This window comes from Bos indicus x Bos taurus, chromosome 6, assembly GCF_003369695.1.
Source record: "Bos indicus x Bos taurus breed Angus x Brahman F1 hybrid chromosome 6, Bos_hybrid_MaternalHap_v2.0, whole genome shotgun sequence".
Classification (NCBI taxonomy): domain Eukaryota; kingdom Metazoa; phylum Chordata; class Mammalia; order Artiodactyla; family Bovidae; genus Bos; species Bos indicus x Bos taurus.
Genome location: NC_040081.1, coordinates 90,873,259 through 90,900,551, shown reverse-complemented (window position 1 = coordinate 90,900,551; position 27,293 = coordinate 90,873,259). Strand labels below are relative to the sequence as shown.

The 27,293-nt window shown below is 40.8% G+C and overlaps 1 protein-coding gene across 1 annotated transcript in view; it reads right to left on the bottom strand.

Moving 5' to 3' along the window:
* SHROOM3 (shroom family member 3) overlaps nucleotides 1–26,207 on the bottom strand; it is a 329,764-nt gene extending 303,557 nt beyond the window's left edge. The window contains exon 1 of the mRNA XM_027544824.1: nucleotides 25,817–26,207. Coding sequence (XP_027400625.1) covers nucleotides 25,817–25,984 — 168 coding nt within the window. The 5' untranslated portion in view covers nucleotides 25,985–26,207. The remainder of the gene's footprint in view (nucleotides 1–25,816) is intronic.
* Between the last annotated feature and the right edge of the window lie 1,086 nt (nucleotides 26,208–27,293).

Sequence of the window (27,293 nt, the reverse complement as noted above, 5' to 3'; positions counted from 1 at the left end):
TACAAATTAACCCTCTTTGATCCTCACAGGAACCTTGTGAATTACAAGGAATAAGTATATTATCCATGCTTTACAGATAAGGAAATTGAGGCCAGGAGACATTGAGTACAAGCTAGGCTGTAAGACTGTGAGGAGGAACGTGGGTACCTGCTACAGGGCCCCCAGCTCCTTTCCACCGCTCTTAATGCCACTCACAGGAGTAGTCAAGAAAGTTGAGACCCTAACGCTAGCATTTGTTAAACTGTCTGGACATCACTTTAGCCAAAGCACAGAGAAGACACAATGCAGGTAGGAGGAGATTTTACAGTTTTCTGTGCCGTGGCCTAGACGCCACCATGACTCAGCAGCAGTGAAAGGGAAAAGTGGATCATGGCACCATATCTGGCTGCGTGAGATTTTCCCCCATTGATTTTTTTTCCTCCATCCACTGCTCCGACTGATCCTGTCTAGTGAATGAGGCCTGACGGCAAACCCAAGCCTGCATAAAAAGCTCCCTGCTGCCGCGCTGTCACAGCCGCTCAACCTAGGCTCGCAGGAACTTGGGCAAGCGGAAGAATCCTTTGTCTTCAGACTATGACAAGAGTGGAAAAAAATCCCAACTATTCGGCTGTGTAGCATCATTCAAGCATGCTTTAATGGAGAAGGTCTAATGAGGAATGCAGCCTTTGAAAAATCGAGCTTTAAAAACTCCCAGAGCATTCTCACTGTACAATTCTACACCATTAACATTAATAGGATTCAAACTACAAACCAGAGATTATGTTACCCAGTTCGATGGCCACGGAGGCTTCTTTTCTTTACTGGTTATGTTCAAAGAAATCTTGGCCTGTTATAATAATCAAATGTGCAGGAGAAAACATCCCTTCTCTTCCTAGATTCTATAAAAGAATAAAAGAAAAGCCAATTTTCAAGTCCCAAATGAGACGCAGCTGCCCCAGACCCCTCCATACCCCCCTTCTTTTCCTGCTGTTGACCTATTAATAGATTCCTGCTCTTGAGTTTATCTCAGCTTTCCAAGGGGAGCTGGGCCTAAAACCAGTTTGAATAGTTTTTGAAAGTACCCAGAGGCTCTTTCCAAATACAGAGCACAGGGTTCTGGCAGGTAAAATTCACTTATATTTTTTTCCTCTACAGTTTCTTCCAAAGCAATTCAAGAGCATTCACTTCCAACACTGTCCTGCATGCATGCTTAAAATGTTCCCAATTTAAAAAAAAGAAAAAGGCAAGGAAGGCTAAAATGCACTTCAGAAGTGTGTTTGATGGGAGATTTATTTCATGTGTGAGTTATATCTCAATAAAACTGTTTTTGTTTTTAAGCATATGTGTAGGTGGGAAGGGGAGAGAGAGATAAATATGATTGAATATAGAGTGCTCCTGCACTGATGGGGCAGTGGTAATGGGAAGTTATTGCTTAATGGGTATAATTTCAGTTTGGGAAGATGAAAAGTTCTGAGGATGGACAGTGGTGATGGTTGCAGGACATATAAATGCACTTAACACTCGTGAGTTATACACTAGAAAAAATGGTTACAATGGTAAATATATGTATTGCATATTTTACCATAGTAAAAAGTCATCATTTTAAGTAACAAAAACCATTACTACATCAAGACTACATGTTTATCGTAGAAATCTAGAGAAAGAAATGAAAAAAGAGGAAAATATAAATCACTTAAAATACTATTATCTAGACACAACCATTTTTAATACTTTTGTATAAATAGCCTCCCAAATTTTGTCAAAAACAAATAAATAAAACTCAGGTAGTACTAGGTGTATTATTTAGCAATTTGCTTCTCACTCAGTATGAGCCTGGTGGGCTGCAGTCCATGGGGTCACGAAGAATTGGACACGACTGAGCGACTTCCCTTTCACTTTTCACTTTCATGCATTGGAGAAGGAAATGGCAACCTACTCCAGTGTTCTTGCCTGGAGAATCCCAGGGACGGGGGAGCCTGGTGGGCTGCTGTCTATGGGGTCGCACAGAGTCGGACACAACTGAAGTGACTTAGCAGCAGCAGCAGTACATATATATTTTTTTTTCCGTGCTTAGATCAGTAGATTTACAGGTAGAGTTAGCCTTTCATATATGCAGCTTCAACCAATCATGGATCAAAAATATTTGAAAAAAAGATTCCAGAAAGTTCCATAAAGCAAAACTTGAATTTGCTGCATGCTGGCAACTATTTGAATAGCATTTACATTGTACTTATAACTATTCACAGAGCTTCCCAGGTGGCACTGGTGGTACAGAACTCGCCTGCCAATGCAAGAGACATCAGAGACACAGGTTCGATCCCCAGATCAGGAAGATCCCCTGGAGGAGGGCATGGCAATCTGCTCCAGTATTCTAGCCTGGAGAATCCCATGGACAGAGAAGCTTGGCAGGCTACAGTCCATAGGGTTGCACAGAGTCAGACACGACTGAAGCAACTTAGCACACAGTACACATTACTATTCACACCTCATGTACATTGTATTAGGTATTATGATTAATCTAGAGAAAATTTAAAGTATACAAGAGGATGTGCTTAGGTTATATGTAAATATAAGGGACTTGAGCTTCCAAAGATTCCAAGAAAAGGTGCTGGAACCAGTTCTCCCTTAAATACTGAAGTGAAGTGAAGTGAAGTCGCTCAGTCGTGTCCAACTCTTTGTGACCCCATGGACTGTAGCCAGGCAAGAGTACTGGAGTGGGGTGCCATTGCCTTCCCCAGAGGATCGTCCCAACTCAGGGATCTAACCTGGGTCTCCTGCATTGTAGGCAGATGCTTTACCATCTGAGCCACCAGGGAAGGGCTTAAATACTGAGGGATGACCCTGTGTGTGTGTGGGTGGGTGGGTGTACACACTACATCTGAATCATCATTTCTAGTGGCCCCACAGATGTTAGACATTTAGGTTAGTCCTCTTTTTTTGCTCTCTTACATAATATATCAGTGAACATCCTTGTACGTGCATCTTGGATGATTTTATCTTTAGGATAAACCCAGAGTTATACAATTGCTGAGGATGCACATTTTTCAGAGTTAGCCCTTGGTGCTCTCCCGAAAGGGCTTCCCCGATGTCTCAGATGGTCTGAACTAATTTGTATTCCCATGGATATGTGTGAAATTACTCTCTCTCATCTTTCTTCAAAATTAGAGTTTAAAAAAAAAGTTGTTAGTGAAATAAATCAGACAGAAAAAGACAAATACTGTATATTTGCACATTTATGTGGAATCTAAAAAGTAAAACAAATGAACAAATACAACAAAATAGAAACAAACTCACAGAAGTAGAGGACAAACTAGTGGTTAACAGAAGGGAATAGGGTGGGGGGAGGGAGCAAAATGGTAAAGACAATTTATGCAAACTACCAGGTATAAAATAAATAAGTTACAAGTTTGTAATGTGTAGCACAGAGAATATAGTCAATATAATAACTTTGTATAATCTATAAAATTACTGAATTACTATTTTGTGTGCCTGAAACTAATATAATATTGTGAGTCAACTATACTTCAATTGTCAAAAATTCTATCTCACTAAAATTTTTATTTCTTTAAATGCTAAGGAGAATAAACATTTTTCCTAAATATGCCACAACTCTGTTATTCTTTTCTTAGGAATTACATGTTCATATCCCTTGCCAGTTTAGCTTTTGTATGGATTTTTTCCTTATTTATATGTAATAGTCCTTTTATATTAAGAATTCTACCTGTATCATATCATTTATCATATCATTTTAGTTTATGGAGCTTTTGCCATATAAATATTTTCAAATATTTTATCAATTTAAAATATTTATCATTTTATTATTCAAATGCATTATCTTTTCTTTCCCTTATAGTATTTGCCTTTTCTATCATACTTTCCTTCCTCCAAATTATAAAAATATTTATCTATATTTTATTTTAAAATATGACATAATAAAGGCCATATCTGAAAAACTCATAACTAATGTCACACTCAATGATGAAAGCCTGAAAGCTTTTTCTCTAAGATCAGGAATAAGACAAAGACACCCATTTTCGGGACTTCCCTGGTGGACTGGTGTTTAAGAATCCACCTGCCAACACAGGGGACATGGGTTCCATCCCTGGTCAGGAAGATCCCACGTGCCACAGGGCAACTGAGCCCATGTGCCATTACTACTGAAGTCTGCGTGCCTAGAGCCCATGCTCTGCAACAAGAGAAGCCACCACAAGAGCCACACACCACAACGAAGACCTAGCACAGCCTAAACAAATAAATTTTTTTTTAAAGACACCAATTTGCACTACTTCTGTTCAGCATAATATTGGAAGTTTTAGCCAGAGCAAGTAGGCAAGGAAAAGGAATAAAAAACATCCAAACTGGAAACGAAGAAACAAAATTATCTCTATTTGACCTGACCTTAGATGTAGAAAACCCCAAAAGTCACACACACACACACACATACACGCACACACACAGAATTAATAAACAAATTGATCAAAACTAGAGGATACAAAATTAACACATAAAAATTAGCTGTATTTCTAAACCTAACAATGAACAAACCAAAAAGGAAATTAAGAAAACAATTCCAGTTACAACAACATCAAAAAGAAAAATTCTTTAGGAATAAACTTAACCAAGGAGGCTAAAGACTATACACTGAAAACCGTAAAACATTACTGAAAGATTAACAAAGACATAAATAAGTAGAAAAACAGCCCATGTTTGTCTATTGAAAGACTTAGACTTGCTAAAATGTCAATACTACCTGAAGAGATTGATACATTCAATGCAATCTCTATCAAAATCCAATGAAATTTTTGCAGAAAAGTCCGACCTAAAATTTACTTCTAGATTTTCAAAATTTTTAATTACAAAACTATAGTAATCAAAATAGTGTTGTCTATATGTTTGTCTGTATGCCAAGACAACACTATTTTGATTACTATAGTTTTTTAATTAAAAGTTTTGAAATCTAGAAGTATGAGACCTATAATTTTGTTCTTTTTTTTTAAAAAAAGAGTTTTTGGCTATTTGTAATCTCAGGGGATCCCAAATAGCCAAAAACTGTTTTTTTTTTTTTAAACATATAGACCAGTGGAATAGAATAAACAGCCTAGAAGTAGACTACAAATGATTTTCTGCAAGGGTCTAAGACCATTCAATATTCAAAAGACAGTCTTTTCAAGATATAGTGTTGGAAAAGCTGAATATTCACATGCAAAAGAATGAAGTTGGGCCTTTACTTTACACTACACACAAAAGTTAACTCAAAATGAATCAAATAAATATAAGAGCTAAAACTATGAAACTCTTAAAAGAAGATACAAAGGAAAAGCCTCATGACATTAACTTTGCTCATGATTTCTTAGGTAGAACACCTGAAGTGTAGGAAACAAAAGAAAAAATTGTGTGCTTCATCAAAATTAAAAACTTTTGATCATCAAAGGACACTATTAACCTGGTAAAAAGGCAATCCACAGAATGGGAGAAAATATTTGCAAATCATACAGCTGATAAGGGATTAGTATTCAGAATATATAAGGGCTTCCCTGGTAGCTCAGCTGGTAAAGAATCCACCTGCAATGTAGGAGACCCTGGTTCAATTCCTGGGTTGGGAAGATTCACTGGAGAAGGGATAGGCTACCCACTCCCTTATTCTTGGGCTTCCCTGGTGGCTCACCTGGTAAAGAATCCTCCTGCAATGTGGGAGACCTGGGTTCGATCCCTGGGTTGGGAAGATCCCCTGGAGAAGGGAAAGGCTAAGGCCCGTCTAGTCAAGGTTATGGTTTTTCCAGTGGTCATGTATGGATGTGAGAATTGGACTATGAAGAAAGTTGAGCACCAAAGAATTGATGCTTTTGTACTGTGGTGTTGGAGAAGACTCTTGAGGGTCCCTGGACTGCAAGGAGATCCAACCAGTTCATCCTAAAGGAGACCAGTCCTGGGTGTTCATTGGAAGGACTGATGCTAAAGCTGAAACTCCAATACTTTGGCCACCTCATGCAAAGAGTTGACTCAATGGAAAAGACTCTGATGCTGGGAGGGATTGGGGGCAAGAGGAGAAGGGGACGACAGAGGATGAGATGGCTGGATGGCATCACTGACCTGATGGACGTGAGTTTGGGTGAACTCCAGGAGTTGGTGATGGACAGGGAGGCCTGGCGTGCTGTGATTCATGGGGTCGCAAAGAGTCAGACACGACTGAGCAACTGAACTGAACTGAACTGAACCCACTCCAGTATTCTGGCCTGGAGAATTCCATGAACGATATAGTCCATAAAGAACTATAGAAGAACAACAGCAAAACAACCTAATTTAAAAATGGGCAAAGAAGTTGAACAGACATTTCTCCAAAGAAGATGTATAGATGGCTAACAAGCTCATGAAAAAATATTCAACATCACAAATCATTAAGGAAGGCAATCAAATCCACAATGAGATACCATTTCACACCAGTTAGGTGAGCTGTTTTTTAAAAGGATGAGCAGGAGAGAAGGAGAGGAAGAAAAGTAACAAGTCTTGGCAAGGATGTGGAGAAACTTATTTCATTATTTTGCATGTAAATTTTTAATTCACTAGGTTTTATTTTGGTATTACAAATGAAGTGGAGCCAGTTTTTATCTTTCCTGGTCACAATATTATTAAATAATCCTTCCCTCCCTTCTTGTTCCTGCTGATTTAAAGTTTCTCTTTCATCATAAACTAATTCTTTTTTTTATGTAGTGAACCCATTTCTAAATTTTCTGTTTTGTTCCATGGTGTCATTGCCCAATTTGTTCCTGCCTCATACTTCAAAGTATCTCACTTTAAGGTATAATTTTATATGATACAAAATGCACAGATCTTCAGGATCCAATTCAATGAGTTTTGGCAAATACCTACAGATAACCCATACTACTATTAAGATATAAATGTTTCAATCACCCAGAGAGATGCTTTGTGCTTTAGTCAGTCCCCAACCATTGAGTTTTGCCTGTTCTAAATATTCCTGGACATGGGATAATTCAGTATGCACTCCCCTGTGCTCTACCTTCTTTCGTTCAGCACAATGTTTCTGTGGTTGATTTATGTTGCACATATCTGTAGTTTATTGCTTTTTATGGTTGAGTGAATACCATTGTGTGGATATGCCATATTTCTTTACCCATTTCCTATTGGTACATATTTAGATTGCTTCTAGTTAGGAGCTATTATGAATACAACTGCTACAAACATTCCTGTGCAAGTCTTTTTAGAAACATACATTTTCATTTTCCGTGGTGCACCAATGACTTAGAGATTTAAGATCCTGATATCTGACTACAAGGAAGGGCACTCTTCCTTTGGAGAAGATCCTAGAATCCACGACCTAGGTTCTCTGAACATGCATGTTAGGTCTCTTTTCCTAAGCTGTCTCAAGAACAACTTTTTAGGTTGTCCTGACTCCCTAAATAATTCGGGCACTGCAGTGTTTTCATTAAAGCTTCATTTGGTTGTCTTCCTCTACTACTTTAAATTTGTCAGTCAAATCAATACTGAGTGCTCAACATGGTAATATCTATTTTGTGATTCTTCTTTATTCTCTTTCTCCTTTATTTTTTTTCCTTTCTATAACCAGAATAGAAGTGAGTATTTTTTTTCTTTACAATTCAATGATTTTTAACACAAAGTTGTATACCCATCACTGCCATCTACTTTCAGAACATTTAATCACCTCAAAAAGAAACTTTATACCATTTATAATTACTCTCCACTTCCACCCCTAGGCTTCAGTTCAGTTCAGTTCAGTCGCTCAGTCGTGTCTGACTCTTTGCGACCCCATGAATCACAGCACGCCAGGCCTCCCTGTCCATCACCAACTCCCGGAGTTCACTCAGACTCACGTCCATCGAGTCAGTGATGCCATCCAGCCATCTCATCCTCTGTTGTCCCCTTCTCCTCCTGCCCCCAGTCCCTCCCAGCATCAGAGTCTTTTCCAATGAGTCAACTCTTTGCATGAGGTGGCCAAAGTATTGGAGTTTCAGCTTTAGCATCAGTCCTTCCAAAGAAATCCCAGGGCTGATCCCTTCAGAATGGACTGGTTGGATCTCCTTGCAGTCTAAGGGACTCTCAAGAGTCTTCTCCAACACCATAGTTCAAAAGCATCAATTCTTCAGCGCTCAGCCTTCTTCACAGTCCAACTCTCACATCCATACACGACCACAGGAAAAACCATAGCCTTGACTAGACGAACCTTTGTTGGCAAAGTAATGTCTCTGCTTTTGAATATGCTATCAAGGTTGGTCATAACTTTCCTTCCAAGGAGGAAGCGTCTTTTAATTTCATGGCTGCAATCACCATCTGCAGTGATTTTGGAGCCCCCAAAAAATAAAGTCTGACACTATTTCCACTGTTTCCCCATCTATTTCCCATGAAGTGACGGGACCAGATGCCATGATCTTCGTTTTCTGAATGTTGAGCTTTAAGCCAACTTTTTCACTCTCCACTTTCACTTTCATCAACAGGCTTTTCAGTTTCTCTTCACTTTCTGCCATAAGGGTGGTGTCATCTGCATATCTGAGGTTATTGACATTTCTCCCAGCAATCTTGATTCCAGCTTGTGCTTCATCCAACGCAGCGTTTCTCATGATGTACTCTGCATAGAAGTTAAATAAGCAGGGTGACAATATGCAGCCTTGACGTACTCCTTTTCCTATTTGGAACCAGTCTGTTGTTCCATGTCCAGTTCTAACTGTTGCTTCCTGACCTGCATACAGATTTCTCAAGAGGCAGGTCAGGTGGTCTGGTATTCCCATCTCTTTCAGAATTGTCCACAGTTTATTGTGATCCACACAGTCAAAGGCTTTGGCATAGTCAATAAAGCGGAAATAGATGTTTTTCTGGAACTCTCTTGCTTTTTCCATGATCCAGCAGATGTTGGCAATTTGATCTCTGGTTCCTCTGCCTTTTCTAAAACCAGCTTGAACATCAGGAAGTTCATGGTTCACATATTGCTGAAGCCTGGCTTGGAGAATTTTGAGCATTACTTTACTAGCATGTGAGATGAGTGCAATTGTGCAGTAGTTTGAGGATTCTCTTAGGCAATCATTAATCTCCTTTCTGTCTCTACAGATCTCTTCTGGACGCCTCACATAAATGGAATTATATAATATGTGCTTTATTGTGCCTGGCTTCTTTAACTGAGCCTAATATTTTTGAGGTTAATCCAGTTGTAACATGTATCAATATTCAGTTCTTTTTTTATTGCTAAACAGTATTTTATCATATAGCTATACCACATTTTGTTTATCCAGTTCATGGGCATTTGGATTTTTCCCACTTAACAGCTATTGCAAACAATGCAGCTATGAACATCTGGAGTATGTCTTTTTTCAAAAATGTATTTTATTTTTAATTATTTGTGTGCCAGGTCTTAGTTGCAACATGTGGAATCTTTTCAGTTGCAGAATGGGAAGTCCCTGAGTATGTCTTTGTATTGACATATGTTTTCATTTCTCCTGGGTATATACTGGGTTGGCCAAGAAGTTTGGGTTTTTCCATAACAGCTTACGGGAAAACTCGAACGAACTTTTTGGCCAACCCGATACTTAGCCGTCTAATTGTTGGGTGATACAGTAACTCCATGTTTAACATTTTAAGAACCTGCCATCTGTTTTTCCAAAGTGACGGAACCGTTTTACATTTCTACCAGCAATAAATGAAAAGGTATGTTTTTAACCTTTATGAAATGACAGCATAAATGGGACAAACCAAGGAATTCTAAGAAGAATGCATCTTTTCCCCTGCATGAGAGAGGGAAGGTTGGGAGTTGATTTTCTTCTGTACTACTTTCTGAATCTATTTTCTATTCCACAGGCTCCCTGGAGCTAGAGTGGGCATGCATGTGCTCAGCAATCAATGCCATGGGGTTAGAATGAACACTGACTTGCCAAGACCTCCTTCATTATGATGAAAAGCCCCTCCCTGTGTGCACACATGCACACGCACACACACACAAACACAACTTTTTAAAATGCTTGTTAATTTCCACTACTACAAAGACAAAAATACTTATCTTCCTTATCTTCTCTCTCTTTTTTTTGATAGACGATGTATTTATTGCTCTCTTACTCAGAGTTCAGACTACTATAAACGTACTTTAGCTGAAGGAAGTAACAACGCCTTTTGCATTGTTATATTCAAATAGGAACACAGAGGAAAGAAGACTGGAAGCATATTTAGTTGATCTTGAGCTGCCAATTTCATATAGCTGACAACCTGAATTATATGACATAAAATGCATTCATTATTCTATCCATTCAAGAGTAAGTTGAGGTTTAAGGCAGATTAATGGCTGTCACATGGAGCTACTGTTTGTCAGTCGTCAGTGAACTCAAGCAAAAAACGAGGAAATTGGGAATGGACAACCTAGGGAGCCAAACAATATTCATATGGTGGAGAAACAGCTCCAAAAGAGAAGCAGCTTCTGGTACTGAACTTGGCGGTGGTACAAGCTACACCAGGAAACTACATTTCAGTGTTGAAAAGTTATTCTGTTATTTTGAGGTTGGGATGGGTTGGAAATTATATTTTATTGCTTGCTTAGGTGCCAAACTTCATACCACTGACAGATTATACTGTCAAATATTCTGGACTGAAAAATAGTATATTGTCCACCTTGCTTCTTGTGCTGTGTGTATAGAATGAATTGAGAAAGAAAAGAAGCAACATAACTAACATTCTAGAAAAGAAACTATGCTCAGAGACAAAAATCAGATCTAATTTTCTCTGTTCTGCTCAAGAACCACATTTTCTCTAACCACTCACCTATAGAACCTGAAGAATAAAAGGACCTATGGAACAAAAGACAGACTGGATCTTCCTCTCAGAGGGGAGGGGAAAGTCTCTTGCGGCTTGATTGATACAGAAAATAGAAGCCAGGATGAAAACAGTGAGGCTCACCAACCCATTCAAAGGAGAAAAATGAGAAAGGCAGGCCCATGGGGAGCGGGCAGAAAATGAAAGGGAGACTTGCAAAACATCACATCTAGGAATGAATTTCTCCTTTCCTTAGCACCCAAGAAAATACTAGGTCTAAGGAAGTATGAGGTTCCTCCTGCTTGAATTCCAGAGCAGAGTGGAAAGAGATTTACATTAGATTTTAAGTTCTGGCTTTCACATTAGTAAGCATTCCCTAAACAGTGGTTATTTTAGTTTAGGTTTCCCCAGTAGCAGACTCTGAGACAAGAATTCAAATGAGGGGCTTCCCTGGTGGTCCAGTGGTTAAGACTCTTCCAATGCAGGGGGCACAGGTTCGATCCCTGGTAAGGGAACTAAGATCCCACATGCCATGTGGCATGGCCAAGAAACAAAAATAAATAAAAAATAAAATTAAAAACAAAATTTTTAGAAAGAATTTAGAAAGATGGTAACGATAACCCTGTATACGAGACAGCAAAAGAGACACTGATGTATAGAACAGGCTTATGGACTCTGTGGGAGAGGGAGAGGCTGGCAAGATTTGGGAGAATGGCATTGAAACATGTGAAATGTCATGTATGAAACGAGATGCCAGGCCAGGTTCAATGCACAATGCTGGATGCTTGGGACTGGTGCACTGGGACGACCCAGAGGGATGGTATGGGGAGGGAGGAGGGAGGAGGGTTCAGGATGGATTTTCTTTTAAAAAAAAAAAAAAAAAAATAATAATAATAATAATAATAAAAAAAAAAAAGAATTCAAAAGCAAAGAGTTTCTCTGGGAAGTAAAGAAAGCTCAGAGTGAAAGTGGGCAAAAGAGATAAGAGAAGGAAGGCAGTCCCATTTTCAAGCCAGCCATCACCATGGGCAACCCCAGGGAAAAACATCACCTCCCTCTCACCTCATTCAAGGGATGAAAAAGCTGAGATCTTCACTCAGTCATGGGTTGAGAGTTGCTCTTAGAGTCATTAACCAAAGGAGGAGGCAAAAGAAAGTCCACAGGCAAAGAAATCAAGATGCTGATAGTAGCAAAGTGTTGGTCGCTCGGTCGTATCCAACTCATCGCAACCCCATGGACTGTAGCCTTCCAGGCTCCTCTGTCCATGGAATTCTCCAGGCAAGAATACTGGAGTGGCAGCCATTCCCTTCTCCAGGGAAAGTCCAGCCTTTGTAGGTTGTGTTTTGAGATCTTCTTAAAATGTTGAGATCTTTAGAGTTTAGTATCTGTCTCAACCAGGTTTCCAGGAGCCAAGAACAGGCGAGGGTTAAGGCCACTTGGTGGACACTCCTCCATGAAAGACCATCTGTTGTGCTGCTGAGCTTATAACCAGGTCTCTGTACCAAGTTTCAGTGGCATGAACTTAAAACCTCCCAGAAAATCAGCACTCTACCAGTTTGAAACTCAAAACTGATCGTGATTCAAATGTAGGTGTTTTCATCAACCCGCCTGGGGTCAAACCATTATCTTTCCTCCACCAGTTTTCACCCTTTGCAGCCTCTTTTCCCTCACTCTTCCTTTCAGTGTTATGTTTTTATCCTCTATGTTTCTGAAAAGAACAGTGGGCTAGAAGACATATTGTATTAGTTTCTTATTGCTGCTTGTAACAAAGTACCCTGGAATTGGGTGGCTTCAAACAGAAATGTATCATCTAACAGTACAGGAGATCCTAGCTCAAATGGGTTTTACTGGACTAAAATAAGATTTCAGCAGTGTCATGTTCTTTTTAGAAGCTCCAGAGGAGAGTTGCTTCCTTGCTCTTTTCCAACTTCTCAAGGTCACTTGCATTCCTTGGCTTGTGCCCTCCATCAGTCTGACCTCTGCTTGCATCTCTCTCCTCTCACCTACAGCCTGTGCTCCACGACAGGAGAAGCTACCACAATGAGAAACTGGAGCAACACAACAAAGAGTAGCCCCTGCTTGCCACAACTAGAGAAAGCCTGTGCAAAGCAACCAAGACCCAGTGCAGCCAAAAATAAATAAATGGAAGGGGAAAAAGGAGTTGGCACAAAAAATCACCTGGAGTTTAATTAAATGCAATTGGCCCATTCCACCATAAGTAGAGACAGAATCATGGTGTGATATACTGTCTCTTCATGCCCTGCATTTAAATTCTATCCAAGATCCTTTCTGTAACTTACAAGGTCCTCTTTGATCTGACCCCTGACTCCTTTGCATTTTGATGTCACACTACTCTCTTGCCTGCTGCTGCTGCTGCTAATTCGCTTCAGTCGTGTCTGACTCTGCAACTCCATAGACGGCAGCCCACCAGGCTCCCCTGTCCCTGGGATTCTCCAGGCAAGAACACTGGAGTGGGTTGCCATTTCCTTCTCCAATGCATGAAAGTGAAAAGTGAAAGTGAAGCCTCTCAGTCGTGTCCGACTCTTCATAACCCCATGGACTGCAGCCCACCAGGCTCCTCCGTCCATGCGATTTTCCACCGAGAGTACTGCTCTTGCATACTACTATATACTAAAACTATGTCCCTTCCAACATTCATATGTTGAAACCTACTCCCCCAATGTGACGGTATTTAGAGGTGGGTCCTTTGGGTGGTGATTAGGTCATGAGGATAGAGCCTCATAAATGGAATTTGTGCCATTATAAAGGAAACCTCAGAGAGTTCCCTTGCTCTTTCTACCATATGAGGACACAGTGGGCAGATGCCATCTATGGACCGGGTAGTGGGCCCTCCCCAGATACTGAGTCTGCAGTGCCTTGATCTTGGACTTCCCAGCCTCCAGAACTGTGAGAAATAAATTTCTGTTTGTAAGTCACCCAGTCTATGACATTCTGTTATAACAGTCCAAACAGTATAAGACACCTACTCTGCTCCCCAATGCCTTTCTTCATGTTTCTAAAACATTCCAAGACTTTCCTTCTTCAGCCTAACTTATAAACCTCTTTTACATCTGATTTCTTATATCGTATCCACCAGGTTTTAACTCAGAAGTCATCTTATCAGAAAACTCTTCTCGAATTACTTCTATTTAAAGTAAACCCTGTTCCCCATACCTTCTACCCAACGGATACTACCATTCTGGAATCCATCTTTCTTTTTTTATAATAAGTAAGTAAGTGAAGTCACTCAGTCGTGTCCGACTCTTTGCAACCCTGTGGACCGTAGCCTACTAGGCTTCTCCGTCCATGGGATTCTCCAGGCAAGAATACTGGAGTGGGTTACCATTTCCTTCTCCAGGGGATCTTCCCAACCCAGGGATCGAACCTGGGTCTCCCTCATTGGAGGCAGATGCTTTAACCTCTGAGCCACCAGGGAAGATTGTAATAACACTGACCAATTCTGAAATTATCATATATAAACATGCTTTCCACTAGTCTATTTCTACTACACTATAAGCTCCACAGGAGCAGGGAATTATCTGTTCAGGTAGAAACTATCAACAATTATCCATTTAGGCCATGATACAGAAAGTCAGTCAAGTATCATCTTTGTTACGTGAGTTGCTAACTTTGGTATCTACTACTCTCCCATCAGTCCATAATATCACATCATAACTAAACTTTGGATGTGTTTTGTCATTTCTAAGCACCATTGTATAGTTTAATCCTTTGAATAGTTATAACAATTCCATTAGGTGAGAATTTCCATTTTTAAAGATGAGGACACAGGTTTAGGAAAGCTATGTTACTTGCCACAGTGACACAGCCAGTTAAGACTATGGTAGAAATGAAATTTGTTTATTTTCATTCCAAGCCCTACAAGTCTGGGATGTGTATTTTGCTATCCTGGACAGCCTTGATTAAAATGAAAAGAAAAAAGATAACATAGAAGTTATAACCCTAAAGCAATACAGATATATCAAAGGGCATTTAAAAATAAAGACTTTAGTTAGATCTCATAAATCTCTAAGGTAAAATGCAGTTCAAGTTCGAGAAGGATATAATGAATAGATGTATGAATGGCTGAGGAATGAAAAAAAAGTACATGACCTAAGAGGAAATTCAGGCTCAGATGCCCAGGACACAGAGTTCTTCACATTAGTCTGTGAAGTTAGAAAAGCCTCCTCTGAAGTCAGGAAGGAACTGTCACTTCCATTCTATAGATGGAGATACGCAAGTTCTCTTTTGCAGAGATAGTCATTAGAACGGGGGAGAAACAGTGCTCAGATTTAGCAGAGAGTCTTTGCCTCACTTCATTTTGTTGATAAGGGCCCAGGAAGTCAGAGCACGAGAGATGGGTGGGACGAACGGAGTGGGAGAACAGTGACTCTGCAGCTCTTTAGATCAAGATGTTTGATGTTTGAAGTACCTCAAAAGAAGAGAAGTGGAAAAATCTGTCTGTGGGTTAGTTAAGATCCAGAATGTCCTTTGGGGTTTTGCTTTTTCAAAGATTGATAGAAAGTCTCTCGTTATGTGTTTCCAATCACATTGTGGATTCACTAAGATGAAACCGACAAGTATGTCTTAAATTGTGTTCTTGGCATAGGAGGCAGTGCCTTGGGAAGCTATAGTTTTAAAGGAAAGCAGAGTTCTCACAGATGCAAAGAGCCATCTGGCACCCCACCTCAGATACTACTTGAAGAGAAGGTATTTCCAACAACATTGACAGGATCACAGATTTGGTCTTTGTCTAACAACACATAACACTTTAAGCAGTTTAGATAGTTTATAAGTGGTTACATCAAAAATACAAATTTTCCCTTTTTCTCCCAGTCAATTCAACAGACATTGAACCAAACATTACATATGTGCAAGACATCATTAAATTGAAAGTCAACTCAACCAATTTATCTTATACTCTAAAGCAGCATTTTCTAGTAACATGTTTGCACATTGCCCTTGGACATCTTTCTAACAAAGACTTTAAAGAAGATCCTTTTTAATATTCATTTGTCTTCTTCATTAATACATTTTCATTTTCATCATTTCTAAGCTTACTCCTTGGAAGGAAAGTTATGACCAACTTAGATAGCATATTGAAAAGCAGAGACATTACTTTGCCAACATAGGTCTGTCTAGTCAAGGCTATGGTTTTTCCTGTGGTCATGTATGCATGTGAGAGTTGGACTGTGAAGAAGGCTGAGTGCCGAAGAATTGATGCTTTTGAACTGTGGTGTTGGAGAAGACTCTTGAGAGTCCCTTGGATTGCAAGGAGATCCAACCAGTCCTTTCTGAAGGAGATCAGCCCTGGGATTTCTTTGGAAGGAATGATGCTGAAGCTGAAACTCCAGTACTTTGGCCACTTCATGCGAAGAGTTGACTCATTGGAAAAGACACTAATGCTGGGAGGGATTGGGGGCAGGAGGAGAAGGGGATGACAGAGGATGAGACGGCTGGATGGCATCACTGACTCGATGGACGTGAGTCTGAGTGAATTCCGGGAGTTGGTAATGGACAGGGAGGCCTGGCGTGCTGCGATTCATGGGGTTGCAAAGAGTCGGACACGACTGAGCGACTGAACTGAACTGATGCATAGTTTAAACACTGTGGATAAAAGAAAAAAAAGAAGGGAGAAAAGGAGGGAGGAAAGAAAAGGAAAGAAATGTCCTTAGCTTCCAAAAGTTAGCAGCCTAACCAGAAACACACACACAGTTTATTTGCTATGGCAGAAACCATCTTGGCAAATAAATTAACTTTATTGTGTCTCAGTTTTCTCTCTGTGTAATGAGGAAGTTGAATAAGATGATTGCTGAGATTCTTTACCACTCTAACATCCTATAGGCCATTCAACATTTACTGAGCAATTGTTGCATGTGAAATGGAAAGTATTTTTCTAGAAGAAACAATATGTACAGCCTGAGTAAAACTCTTTGGGCTTTAAAGGGATTATAATTTACTGGCCAAGTGCAAACAACTAACTGTACTAGAAGATGGCATGAATAAAGGTGCTGGGGACACAAGAGGAAGACTTGATACAAATTCAGGACAGAAGGGGATGGAACAATGAGGGACCAGACAGCTGCTTTATGGACAGCAGAGAGATGAGGCTACCCCAGTATGAAGGGTAAAGTGTGTTAAAGGAAACAGCAAGAACAGTAGGGAAGGAAACTCAGAAAATACTGGCTATTTTAAAAGGTCAGTAACAAGCTAATCAAGCTCGGTTCTTGGAAAAAGATGGAAAAGGTGACTTTGGGATGAACTAAATCAACCAGCCCAAGGTCCTGGGGGAACTGCCTAGAAGCCAATTTCACATTGAATTCAGAAACCAGGGCTCATAAACTCATAATTCTTATTTTATGTAGAAGAAATGGACCTAGAGAGATTGTCTGGCTGATGTTGGTGTGTTGAAACTGAGGATCACTAAGGAAGCTAGAAGGTGGTAGAGTGCTCAGCGTGGACAGATGGATATAGAAAAACCAGCAATGAGGAAATCTCAACATGTTCATCCAGACAATTTAAGTATGTTCCCAATGAATCATTTCCCAGCCTATGGACTGTTTCTATTTCTACTTCTCACAATGCAGTGAAGCAGTACATTTTATCTTAAAATGGCAGGTTGATTAGGGTGTTTCAGATGATTGTCTTCAGAGGAAGAATTATGAAGAGGATTCAGGGATGAGCTCATATCACTGAGGCTAGAAAAATCCAGTGAAAGAATCCATTTAATATCTGAGTAGTGTCAGACACCAGGAAGCCAGGGGACATGTGTTTGAGGTTAATCTCCAATGTCACCTAGCAAACACACTCCCTTATACATCAAGAATGGAAAGATGGGGCTGAGCTGGGATAGTGAGCTAAGCCTTGGTAGGGGAAGGCTGTGACTGAGAGGAAGAGAATGATGGTGGTATAGGTGGTAGAAGCAGTTTCAGAGAGGGAGGGGTAATGGTGTAGAAGATGGAACCAACAGCCAGCTGATATCAGGAAGTCTGCCCTGGCATTGGCACAGTGAGCTCGTGAACACAGGAGGCAGGTGGCAGGTATGGAGGTTGCGTATGGACCCAGTAGCATGGGCCCCATCCTCACCAAGGCTGATTTAGCTATCAATGCTGCCAAAGGTTCAACTGGCCAGCAAACAGAGACAAATGCTGTTTCAACATCCCTCATAGAAACCAATTACCTACTTGGTGGCAAGTTGATGACATTGGACCTTTTTTACTCTGGAAGGGGCAGCTGTTCCTCTGGACTGGAACTGACACATATTCCTAACCATAAGCCTTCAGTCAGCATTGGTATTTGGGGGCTTGCAAGTGTTTGATCCCCTCAGTAGGATCCTACATAACATCCCCTCTGATCAAGGGATACACTTATAGTAAAGGGGGTTGGCAATGGGCATATGTTGATGGGATCCACAAGTTCTGTCACTCATGAGAGCTGCTGGCCTGGTAGAGCAACAGGGCCATTTTTTGAAGGTCTAGCTGTGGCTGGCATATAAGAGAGTCCAGTCAGAGCAAAGATACCTCTCAGGGGTAGGAATCAGGAACGTGTGCTCCTCACATCAGTGACATAAGAGTCAATGGCTGACCTTCAATCCTGAGGCCCAGGATTTTTTTAACACACATGAAAAAAAATGCCTTTCCTTTATTTGTTTCCTACAAGTGACGTCAGAGGCTAAAAACAGAGGACCCGGATAACAGGTGTTTAGCACCAAGACTCCTGCCTGTGGTAGCTTCTTAAATACTCTGTCCTCCAGCCCAGCCCTTTGAGGTACCCAATTTTTTTGAACAAGTGCAATCATTTCCAACAACAGGGCCATTCAAAAACACTTCATTTATCTACAAGCTCTTCTGAGAGGATCTTTGCTTGACTGCTTTAAGGAGCTCTCTGCTGGTGACAGCTTTTCTGTGTTTGTCGAAGGATAGTCTAGTGGCCTTCAGGTTAATCTATTTCAGGGGCTCCCCAGGTGGTGCTAGTGGTAAAGAACCTGCCTGCCAATGCAGGAGATGTGAGAGAGCAGTTTCGATCGCTGGGTTGGGAAGAACCCGTGAAGCAGGGCATGGCAACCCACTCCAGTATTCTTGCCTAGAGAATCCAATGGACAGAGGAGCCTGGCGGACTACAGTCTATAGGGTCACACAGAGTCAGACATGACTGAAGTGACTTGGCACACACACAATCAGTTTCAGTCACCAGTCCTCCAGAGGACCCAAGGATCCATTGAAGTCAGTGTGTGTTTCCTTAGGATTTCCCCATATAACTAAAATAAGCTTCCTTTCCCCTCCTTTTCTTCCCTAAGGCTGAACTGGCCTTTTCATACTCCCTTTTGGTTGGGATATATGTTTTCATCTTCTTAGACAATCTTAGGCCATGTAAGCACATGAAGCAATGTGGAGGTTTTAATCCTTTGTAGTACAGTCCACGGGGTTGCAAAGAGTCAGAAACCACTGAACACTTGTCAGCAGCAGGACCAGTGCACACAAAAAAATATCTCTTGCTAGGTGAAGACACCCAACAACACTTTCTAAGAAATGTCAAGTGACCCCTCCTTTTAGGGTTCTGAAACTGCTTACAGGAGTTCTGACACCTATTTTGTGTTTAGTTGTTCAGCCATGACCAACTCTTTGTGATCCCATGGACTGCAACCTGCCAGGCTCCTCTGTCCATGGGGATTCCCCAAGTAAGAACACTGGAGTGGGTTGCCATGCCCTCCTTCAGGGGATCTTCCCAACCCAGGGATTGAACCCAGGTCTCCTGCGTTGCGGGAGAATTCTTTACCATTTGAGCCACCAGGGAAGCCCAAGAAATTTGGAGTGAGTAGCCTATCCCTTCTCCAAGGGAGCTTGCTGATCCAGGAATCGAATCAGGTGGATTCTTTACCAGCTGAGCTACCAGGGAAGCCCATACCTATTTTTAGGGGACTTTTATATGACTAACATTACATATAAAATTTTATTTATTTTTGGCTATACTGGGTCTTCATTGCTATGTGGGCTTTTCTCTAGTTGTGAGTGGAGGCTACTCATTGCACTGGCTTCTTTCATTGTGAAGCACATGTGCTTTAGTAGTTGTGACATATCGGCTCTAGAGCACAGGCTCAATAGTGTGGCACATGGGCTTAGTAGCTCCATGGCATGTGGGACCTTCCTGGCTCAGGGATGGAACCCGTGTCTCCTGCAATGACAAGTGGATTCTTTAACACTAAGTCACCAGGGAAGCTCCAGGACTAAGATTTTTTTAAGTTTGTTTTCCTCTAATAAATTTAAAAACATATACAATAAAGAGATTAATCCCATATTTTACCCAGATCATAGCTCTAGAATCTAGACAGAGCCAAATATTAATATTTGGTATCCATGGTGACTGAATAGCAGAGGACCCTGGAGAATCAGGATGTCTGGATTCAAATTCCAACTCTAGCACTTTCTACCAGTCATGAGAGCTTCAGAAAGCTGCTCAAATTCTGTGTCTCAGTCCTCATGTATAAAACTAGCTTCATAATATCACCTTCCTCATGGAGCTGTGAAAATTAAATGAGTTAACACATGTGGATCTCTTGGAATAGACCTTGGCACCTAGTGGGCACTCAGTACGTGCAAGCATTTACTGGTGGTTGTTACTGGTTGTTGTTGTTGGTTGTTGTCTAGTTGTTACTTGACATGATGAATCCTAGGGGCAGGTGTTTCCCCACAGCAGGTGGAACCGTTCTCAGCCACAATACTGCGTGAGTCATAATAAAATCATGCTGCCAACTTCCTGAACTATTGAATTACTTGAGCGTCTACATACAATCCTTTTTTTTTTTTTTTTTTTGCTTTAAAGCTACCCTTTCTTTTTGAAGTTCACAGATTACAGAGGCTCTTTCCTCAACTCCACCTTTCCTTTTCAAGGACATTAAATCCCAAAGAAAGCAATTTGGAAATGATTTCTTTTATTGCCACCCTTTTGTAGCTCCTCTTCCCCCAGTCATCCTTCCATCTCATTTGTATCTAAAGAAAAATGATACTTCATTCATTATATTGTCGTGCTGTGCAGCTTATAATTATATAAGTGTACGTGTCTTTCATATCGAAGATTTAACGTGTACTATGCCTTCCCTTGATTTCCTTGGTGGTGCAGTGGTAAAGAATCCGCATACCAATGCAGGAGACTCAAGTTCAATCCCTATGTTGGGAAGATCCCCTGGAGGAGGGCATGGCAACCCACTCCAGTATTCTTGCCTGGAGAATCCCAAGGACAGAGGAGCCTGGCCAGCTACAGTGCGCAGGGTCACCAAGAATCAGACACGACTAAGCAACTGAACAACGATGGGAAACTGACACACATTCCATCTGCAGAGATCTGCCCAGTATCCTCACCTCATGGGACTCTGCCTCCCTGCCCACACTGCTCCCTGCTCTGTATTGTCTTTGATTAGTCATTCAGTAGAAGTTATCAAATACCTACTCTGTGCCAGGCACGTCTTGGAAATGCAAGATGAATAAGACATAGCTTTTTCATTTACTCAACAAATATTTGTGTACCCAGGCTCTGAGTTAGATGTGGTAGAGATGGGAAAAAAAAAGTCCCAGGCTTTCAATAGGCTTTTAAACTTCTGAGAAGACAGTTAATGTAAATTTTTTAAAAGTATGATTTGTTGTAATAAATGTATGGTACAGGAGTACAGAAGAGAGACCATCTAACCCAGCTTAATGAAGTCAGAAAAACTTGAGAGAGAGGAAAAAATAAATCCTGGATGAATATGAGTTTGCCAGACAAACAGGATAAAGAGAGAGATTCAAGAGCTTTGAAGCAATGTGGCACTTGAAATCTGGCTAGTGTATATGAGAAACAGAATTTTAAATTGCATTTCATTTTAGGTGTGTGTGTTCAGTCATGTCCGATTCTTTGCTATCCCACAGACTGCAGCCCGCCAGACTCTTCTGTCTATGGGATTTCCCAGTCAAGAATACTGTAGTGGGTTGCCATTTCCTTCTCCAAAGATTCTTCATGACCCAGCAATCTAACCCACATCTCCTGTGTCTCCTGCATTGGCAGGCAGATCCTTTACCACTGGGCCACCTGGGAAGCCCCATTTCATTTTAGTTCCTTTTAATGAAACTGGAAATAGCCACATGTGGCTCTTGGCTACCATGCTAGACAGAGTGGATTGCACCAGACTATACCCCTGAAAAGGAAGGAGACTGTCTTCTCTTTACTCTTTCTCCACTTCTTACTAACTGGAAAGCAGATGCTGTGACAAGTCACCTTAGACCAGCAGACAGGACATCACCCCAGGGATGGAAGTAAGACAGTAGAAAGGACCATCTTTCAGATTAGCTTAAGTTCACATTGTCGTCGGAGAAGGCAATGGCACCCCACTCCAATACTCTTGCTTGGAAAATCCCATGGATGGAGGAGCCTGGAAAGCTGCAGTCCATGGGGTCGCTGAGGGTCGGACACGACTGAGCGACTTCACTTTCACTTTTCACTTTCCTGCATTGGAGAGGGAAATGGCAACCCACTCCAGTGTTCTTGCCTGGAGAATCCGGGGGACTGGGGAGCCTGGTGGGCTGCCGTCTACGGGGTTGCACAGAGTCGGACACAACTGAAGTGACTTAGCAGCAGCAGCAGCACATTGTCGTGTGAAAGAGACATCAATTTCTGTATTGCTTAAGCTATTGTTGTTTTGGATCTTTATACAGCAGACAGATTTGTATCCTAACACAATGTCTCTTACAATAATGAAAAGCAATAGTCATAATCTTGCTAAGATTTTTTTTGAGATTTTCCTGTGTACGAGCCCCTGTGCTAACTGTTCTAAGTGCTTGCATCCCATTTAATCTCTGCACATAATGATAAGGGAGATAATTGTTTATTCCCATTCTGCAGATAAAATGAAGCCTCACCAAAGTGGCTCACTAGTGGTAGGATTAGATCTAACAGCAAACCATATTCTAGGGAACAGATACATAATATCTTTTCTTTTTTAAGGTTCAAGTCAGCTTTTATCAGCTTGGCCTTTGTTTCCTCTTTCTTTAAAACTTATTTATTTGTTTGTTTGTTTGGCTGAGCCAGGTCATAGCACACAGGATCTTCAAACTTCACTGAGGCATGTGGGATCTAGTATCCTGACCAGGGATCGAACTTGGGCCCCCTGCATTGCAAGTGCTGAGTCTGAGCCACTGGACCACCAGAGCAGTCCCATACATAATATCTTATCATTAAAGAGCAGGAAAATTGAGTGTAAATTAGAGTTTTAAAATGCAGAGATGACATTTATGTCTGTGGCAGACATTCTCAGCCATCTACCCAGCACCTGTTACCTCCCTCTTCCTGAAAACAGAACCTCAATTTGTTCAACTAGTGGGTGGAGATTCTTTGACATCAGGAAGAGTAGGTTTCCACTGCAGAACCCAGGAGAGAAATTCTGAGTGGTCTAAACTAGTAATAGTAGTTTCATTCCCCTTGGCCAGTAATTGGTCTAAGGACAGGTAAGTGGCACAGTTCTGATCAATGAGATGTAAACACAAGTTTGATAGGGAGGGTGACCCTTTCCAAACAAAGAGCCACAAGTCTGCCCAGAATGAAGATGCAGTGATGGAAGTGTGGCATCCATTTTGCAACTTTAATGATAAAAGCCAACACTAAAGAAGGCAGAGTGGAGAGCTAAGTGAAGTTCTTAATGGCATTATTGAGCTTCTCCTTGTCTGGACAACCTAACTCCAGACTTCTTTTAAGATGAAAAGAACGAATCTCAATTTTCTTAGGTCACTATCAATCAGGTTTCCAGTTACTTACAGCTGTAAGCTTTCCTGATACACGTATCAGATCAGATCAGATCAGTCGCTCAGTTGTGTCCAACTCTTTTTGACCCCATGAATCACAGCACGCCAGGCCTCCCTGTCCATCACCAACTCCCGGAGTTCACTCAGACTCACGTCCATCGAGTCAGTGATGCCATCCAGCCATCTCATCCTCTGTTGTCCCCTTCTCCTCTTGCCCCCAATCCCTCCCAGCATCAGAGTCTTTTCCAATGAGTCAACTCTTTGCATGAGGTGGCCAAAGTACTGGAGTTTCAGCTTTAGCATCATTCCTTCCAAAGAAATCCCAGGGCTGATCTCCTTCAGAATGGACTTGGTTGGATCTCCTTGCAGTCCAAGGGACTTTCAAGAGTCTTCTCCAACACCACAGTTTAAAAGCATCAATTCTTTGGTGCTCAGCCTTCTTCACAGTCCAACTCTCACATCCATACATGACCACAGGAAAAATCATAGCCTTGACTAGACGAATCTTTGTTGGCAAAGTAATGTCTCTGCTTTTGAATATGCTATCTAGGTTGGTCATAACTTTCCTTCCAAGGAGGAAGCGTCTTTTAATTTCATGGCTGCAGTCACCATCTGCAGTGATTTTGGAGCCCAGAAAAATAAAGTCTGCCACTGTTTTCACTGTTTCCCCATCTATTTCCCATGAAGTGATGGGACCGGATGCCATGATCTTCGTTTTCTGAATGTTGAGCTTTAAGCCAACTTTTTCACTCTCCACTTTCACCTTCATCAAGAGGCTTTTTAGTTCCTCTTCACTTTCCGCCATAAGGGTGGTGTACATAAGGATACACATATATGTACACCTATCTTTTGTTTTCTTAGGAAAGACAAGGAAAAGTCACACAGCTTACAGTGCTGTTTTGCACTCTCTCGGCTGCCTGCTGGAAGCCAATTCCACCGGCTCACCCACAGTAAGAATTGTTTTGTTGCTGTTGTTGAGTTGATCAGTCGTGTCTGACTCCTTTGTGACCCCATGGACTACAGCCTGCCAGGCTCCTCTGTCCATGGCATTTCCCAGGCAAGGATACTGGAGTGGGTTGCCATTTCCTTCTCCTTTTCCTGACCTAGGGATCAAACCCATGGCTCCAGATTCTTTACCGCTGAGGATACTAGGGAAGCAAAAATCATTTCAGTCTCTCTCAAAACACCTATTTTGGTGAGATAGGAAAACAGACCTTAATAGGTAACATAGTTCAGGCAAAATGCATATTTATCTCTTTCCCACCCTTAAACTAAAAAGAAATTTCCCCTCAATTAGAAATGTTTCTTCAAGAATGCCTTGATATGTAAAGCACTTATATATTCTGTTGTTTTAGACTGCTAATATTCTAAAATTGTAAAATAAATTTCTGTTATCTTTCTTTTTTAATTTATGTTTTAATTGAAGGAAATGTTTGGCTGAAACCAACAAAATTCTGTAAAGCATCCTCTGTAAACTTTCTTAATCTCTGTAGTTTTAGAGAAAAGCAGATGCACTAAACTTAATGCATTAAGAGGATTCATTCAATGGGTATACCTTGCCACACCAAACATAAACGAAGAATTGAGGCATGTTACAGAATGACTAAAGTTTAAAAATGGGCTTAAATGATAGATAAATACAAGAGGCAGAAATACTGTTTTGCCCTTGAATTATACTGGAAACTGATTTATTCTATAATTCTAAGTGTGCAGGAAGAATAAATAATTTTTATGCAATCAATTATCCAGAATTTCAAACAAATTCTAAAATCTTTTGGAATGCTAGATATAACACTTTTAGTTGAAAGGAGAAAGAGCAGATATATCTCTAGCCATATGTTAAATTTGTTGTTTTTGTCCAGTTGCTCAGTTGTATCCGACTCTAAGACTCTATGGACTGCAGCATGCTAGGCTTCCCTGTCCTTCACTATCTCCTGGAGTTTGCTGTGTTACATGTTAAATAAAGATGCACATATACAAATATATACCATGCCACCACCTTAACTACGGGGTTAATCTTTAATCTGATTCACAACTGAAAGGATCATGTGGCAGCTGGTTTTACACTATTTCATTCACAAAAAGAGATTATCCATTAGACAAGCACATTTTCCCCTGGAATTTCACGACATAAAGGCGCCAGACACGTTTTTCTTTCAAACACAAAGCTATGCAAAATATTTCCAGATATAATCAGAAGGGTATGAAACAGCAAATTAAGCGTCAATCTTCAGCATTATCTGTTTTTGAGAGATTTGACAAAAGTTGAAAAAACAGTTTGACTAAGGAAAAAAATATTGGAAAAAGCAACATACCTTAGAGATGATTAATGGTTCCCCATGCTCCAAACCACCTTTCAAAGTAAAACCCCAGGGAGCTCCTCCCTGCAGGAACGCTTCCAGATAAATGTACCGTCCCCTGGAGGTCCTGTTAGGGGTTAGTGTGCCACTGGTCTCATCGAAGTTCTCCGTAGTCCTCATCATGGCAAACACATGATGCCTCGAGTTAAATTTTAAACGCCTGAAGCAGTTTCAGGAGAATGGTGTTTAGCATTATGCCATCCTTCACAATCCACGCTGGCCAAAAAAGACGTTTTCAGAAACCAATTCTTTCGGGTGTAAAAGGTTCTTGTGAGCTTAACTCCAAGATGCTGAGCCAGGAGGATTTTTCACTTCAACGTTTCTGAATGCAACTCTCCTCCTGGAATTCCCGGTTCTCACTAAAGCCCCGGAGGGGTGTATATCTCTCCACTCTGTTAAAAAAAAAAAAAGAAACAAACATCTTTCACTGTCACTCGCCAGACTGCCTCTATTTCACACACACCCACGCCAAATTTTTTTCAGCAGATTATACAGAGAAACTTAAAGTCCTCTTACAATATAGTAAGAAAATTGCAAAAACTCAACTGCATACCTCAATTTTGATTGATTAGCAACCCTTTCTTCCTCTCTGAGTGAAATTTACCATCACAATAGCCTCCCATCTTCCCAGAAGTAGCTTTAAAAGAAGCTACTATGCTTCTGCTAGCTTCAGAAGTTTCTAACTTGTTCCAAACAGATAAGCTGTGCTGAAACTTATTTGTCTATGTTTTTCAGCAATAAGTTCAATCTGTTTCTTGAAAAAAAAAAAAAAAGTTTTTCCAGGATGTAGAGAAAAATGGAAAAAAGCATGGTAAATTAACCTTCCCTGGAAAAAATATCCAGGCGGCAGCTCAGTCCTTTTTTTGGTATTTTCAGTGATGAGCAGCCACTACTGCAGCCAAGGCTGTACTTGCCTTTTCTGAGAGAAAGAGTAAGGAAGTGAGAGGAAAATGGATTAAGGCAAACAGAGCAACCGCAACCTTTCTGCACAGTAAGCGCTGCTATGTGGAATTCAGTTCCTCACAAAGACCCGACCAATCACAACAGTCTTTCACTTGATAAACCGTAGACAGTTAAAAGTACGGTACTCATGGCTAATTAGCAAGTAGTAAAATAGTTGATGGACTCACCCCACCTTGTTCCAATTAAAGCAGAATCCCTGGAAGTGAGACACAGGCATTGACATTTTTAAAAAAACCTCTGGGCAATTCTGCCCTGAGGCCAAGTTTGCAGAGCTTTTTGGTAAACATTTAAGTGTCAAGGTGGTAGCACAGGGCTTTATTTTGTTCATTAGAAGAAAGTGCCAAGTAAAATTTATAAATGGCTTCTCATCTTGAAATAGGACTCTCCAATCAAATTTCTCCTTGTTTGATTCAGTACAAACAGGTCGCAGGCTTTCTTCTATATTGTAATTGTTCTCTACTCCAAGGCT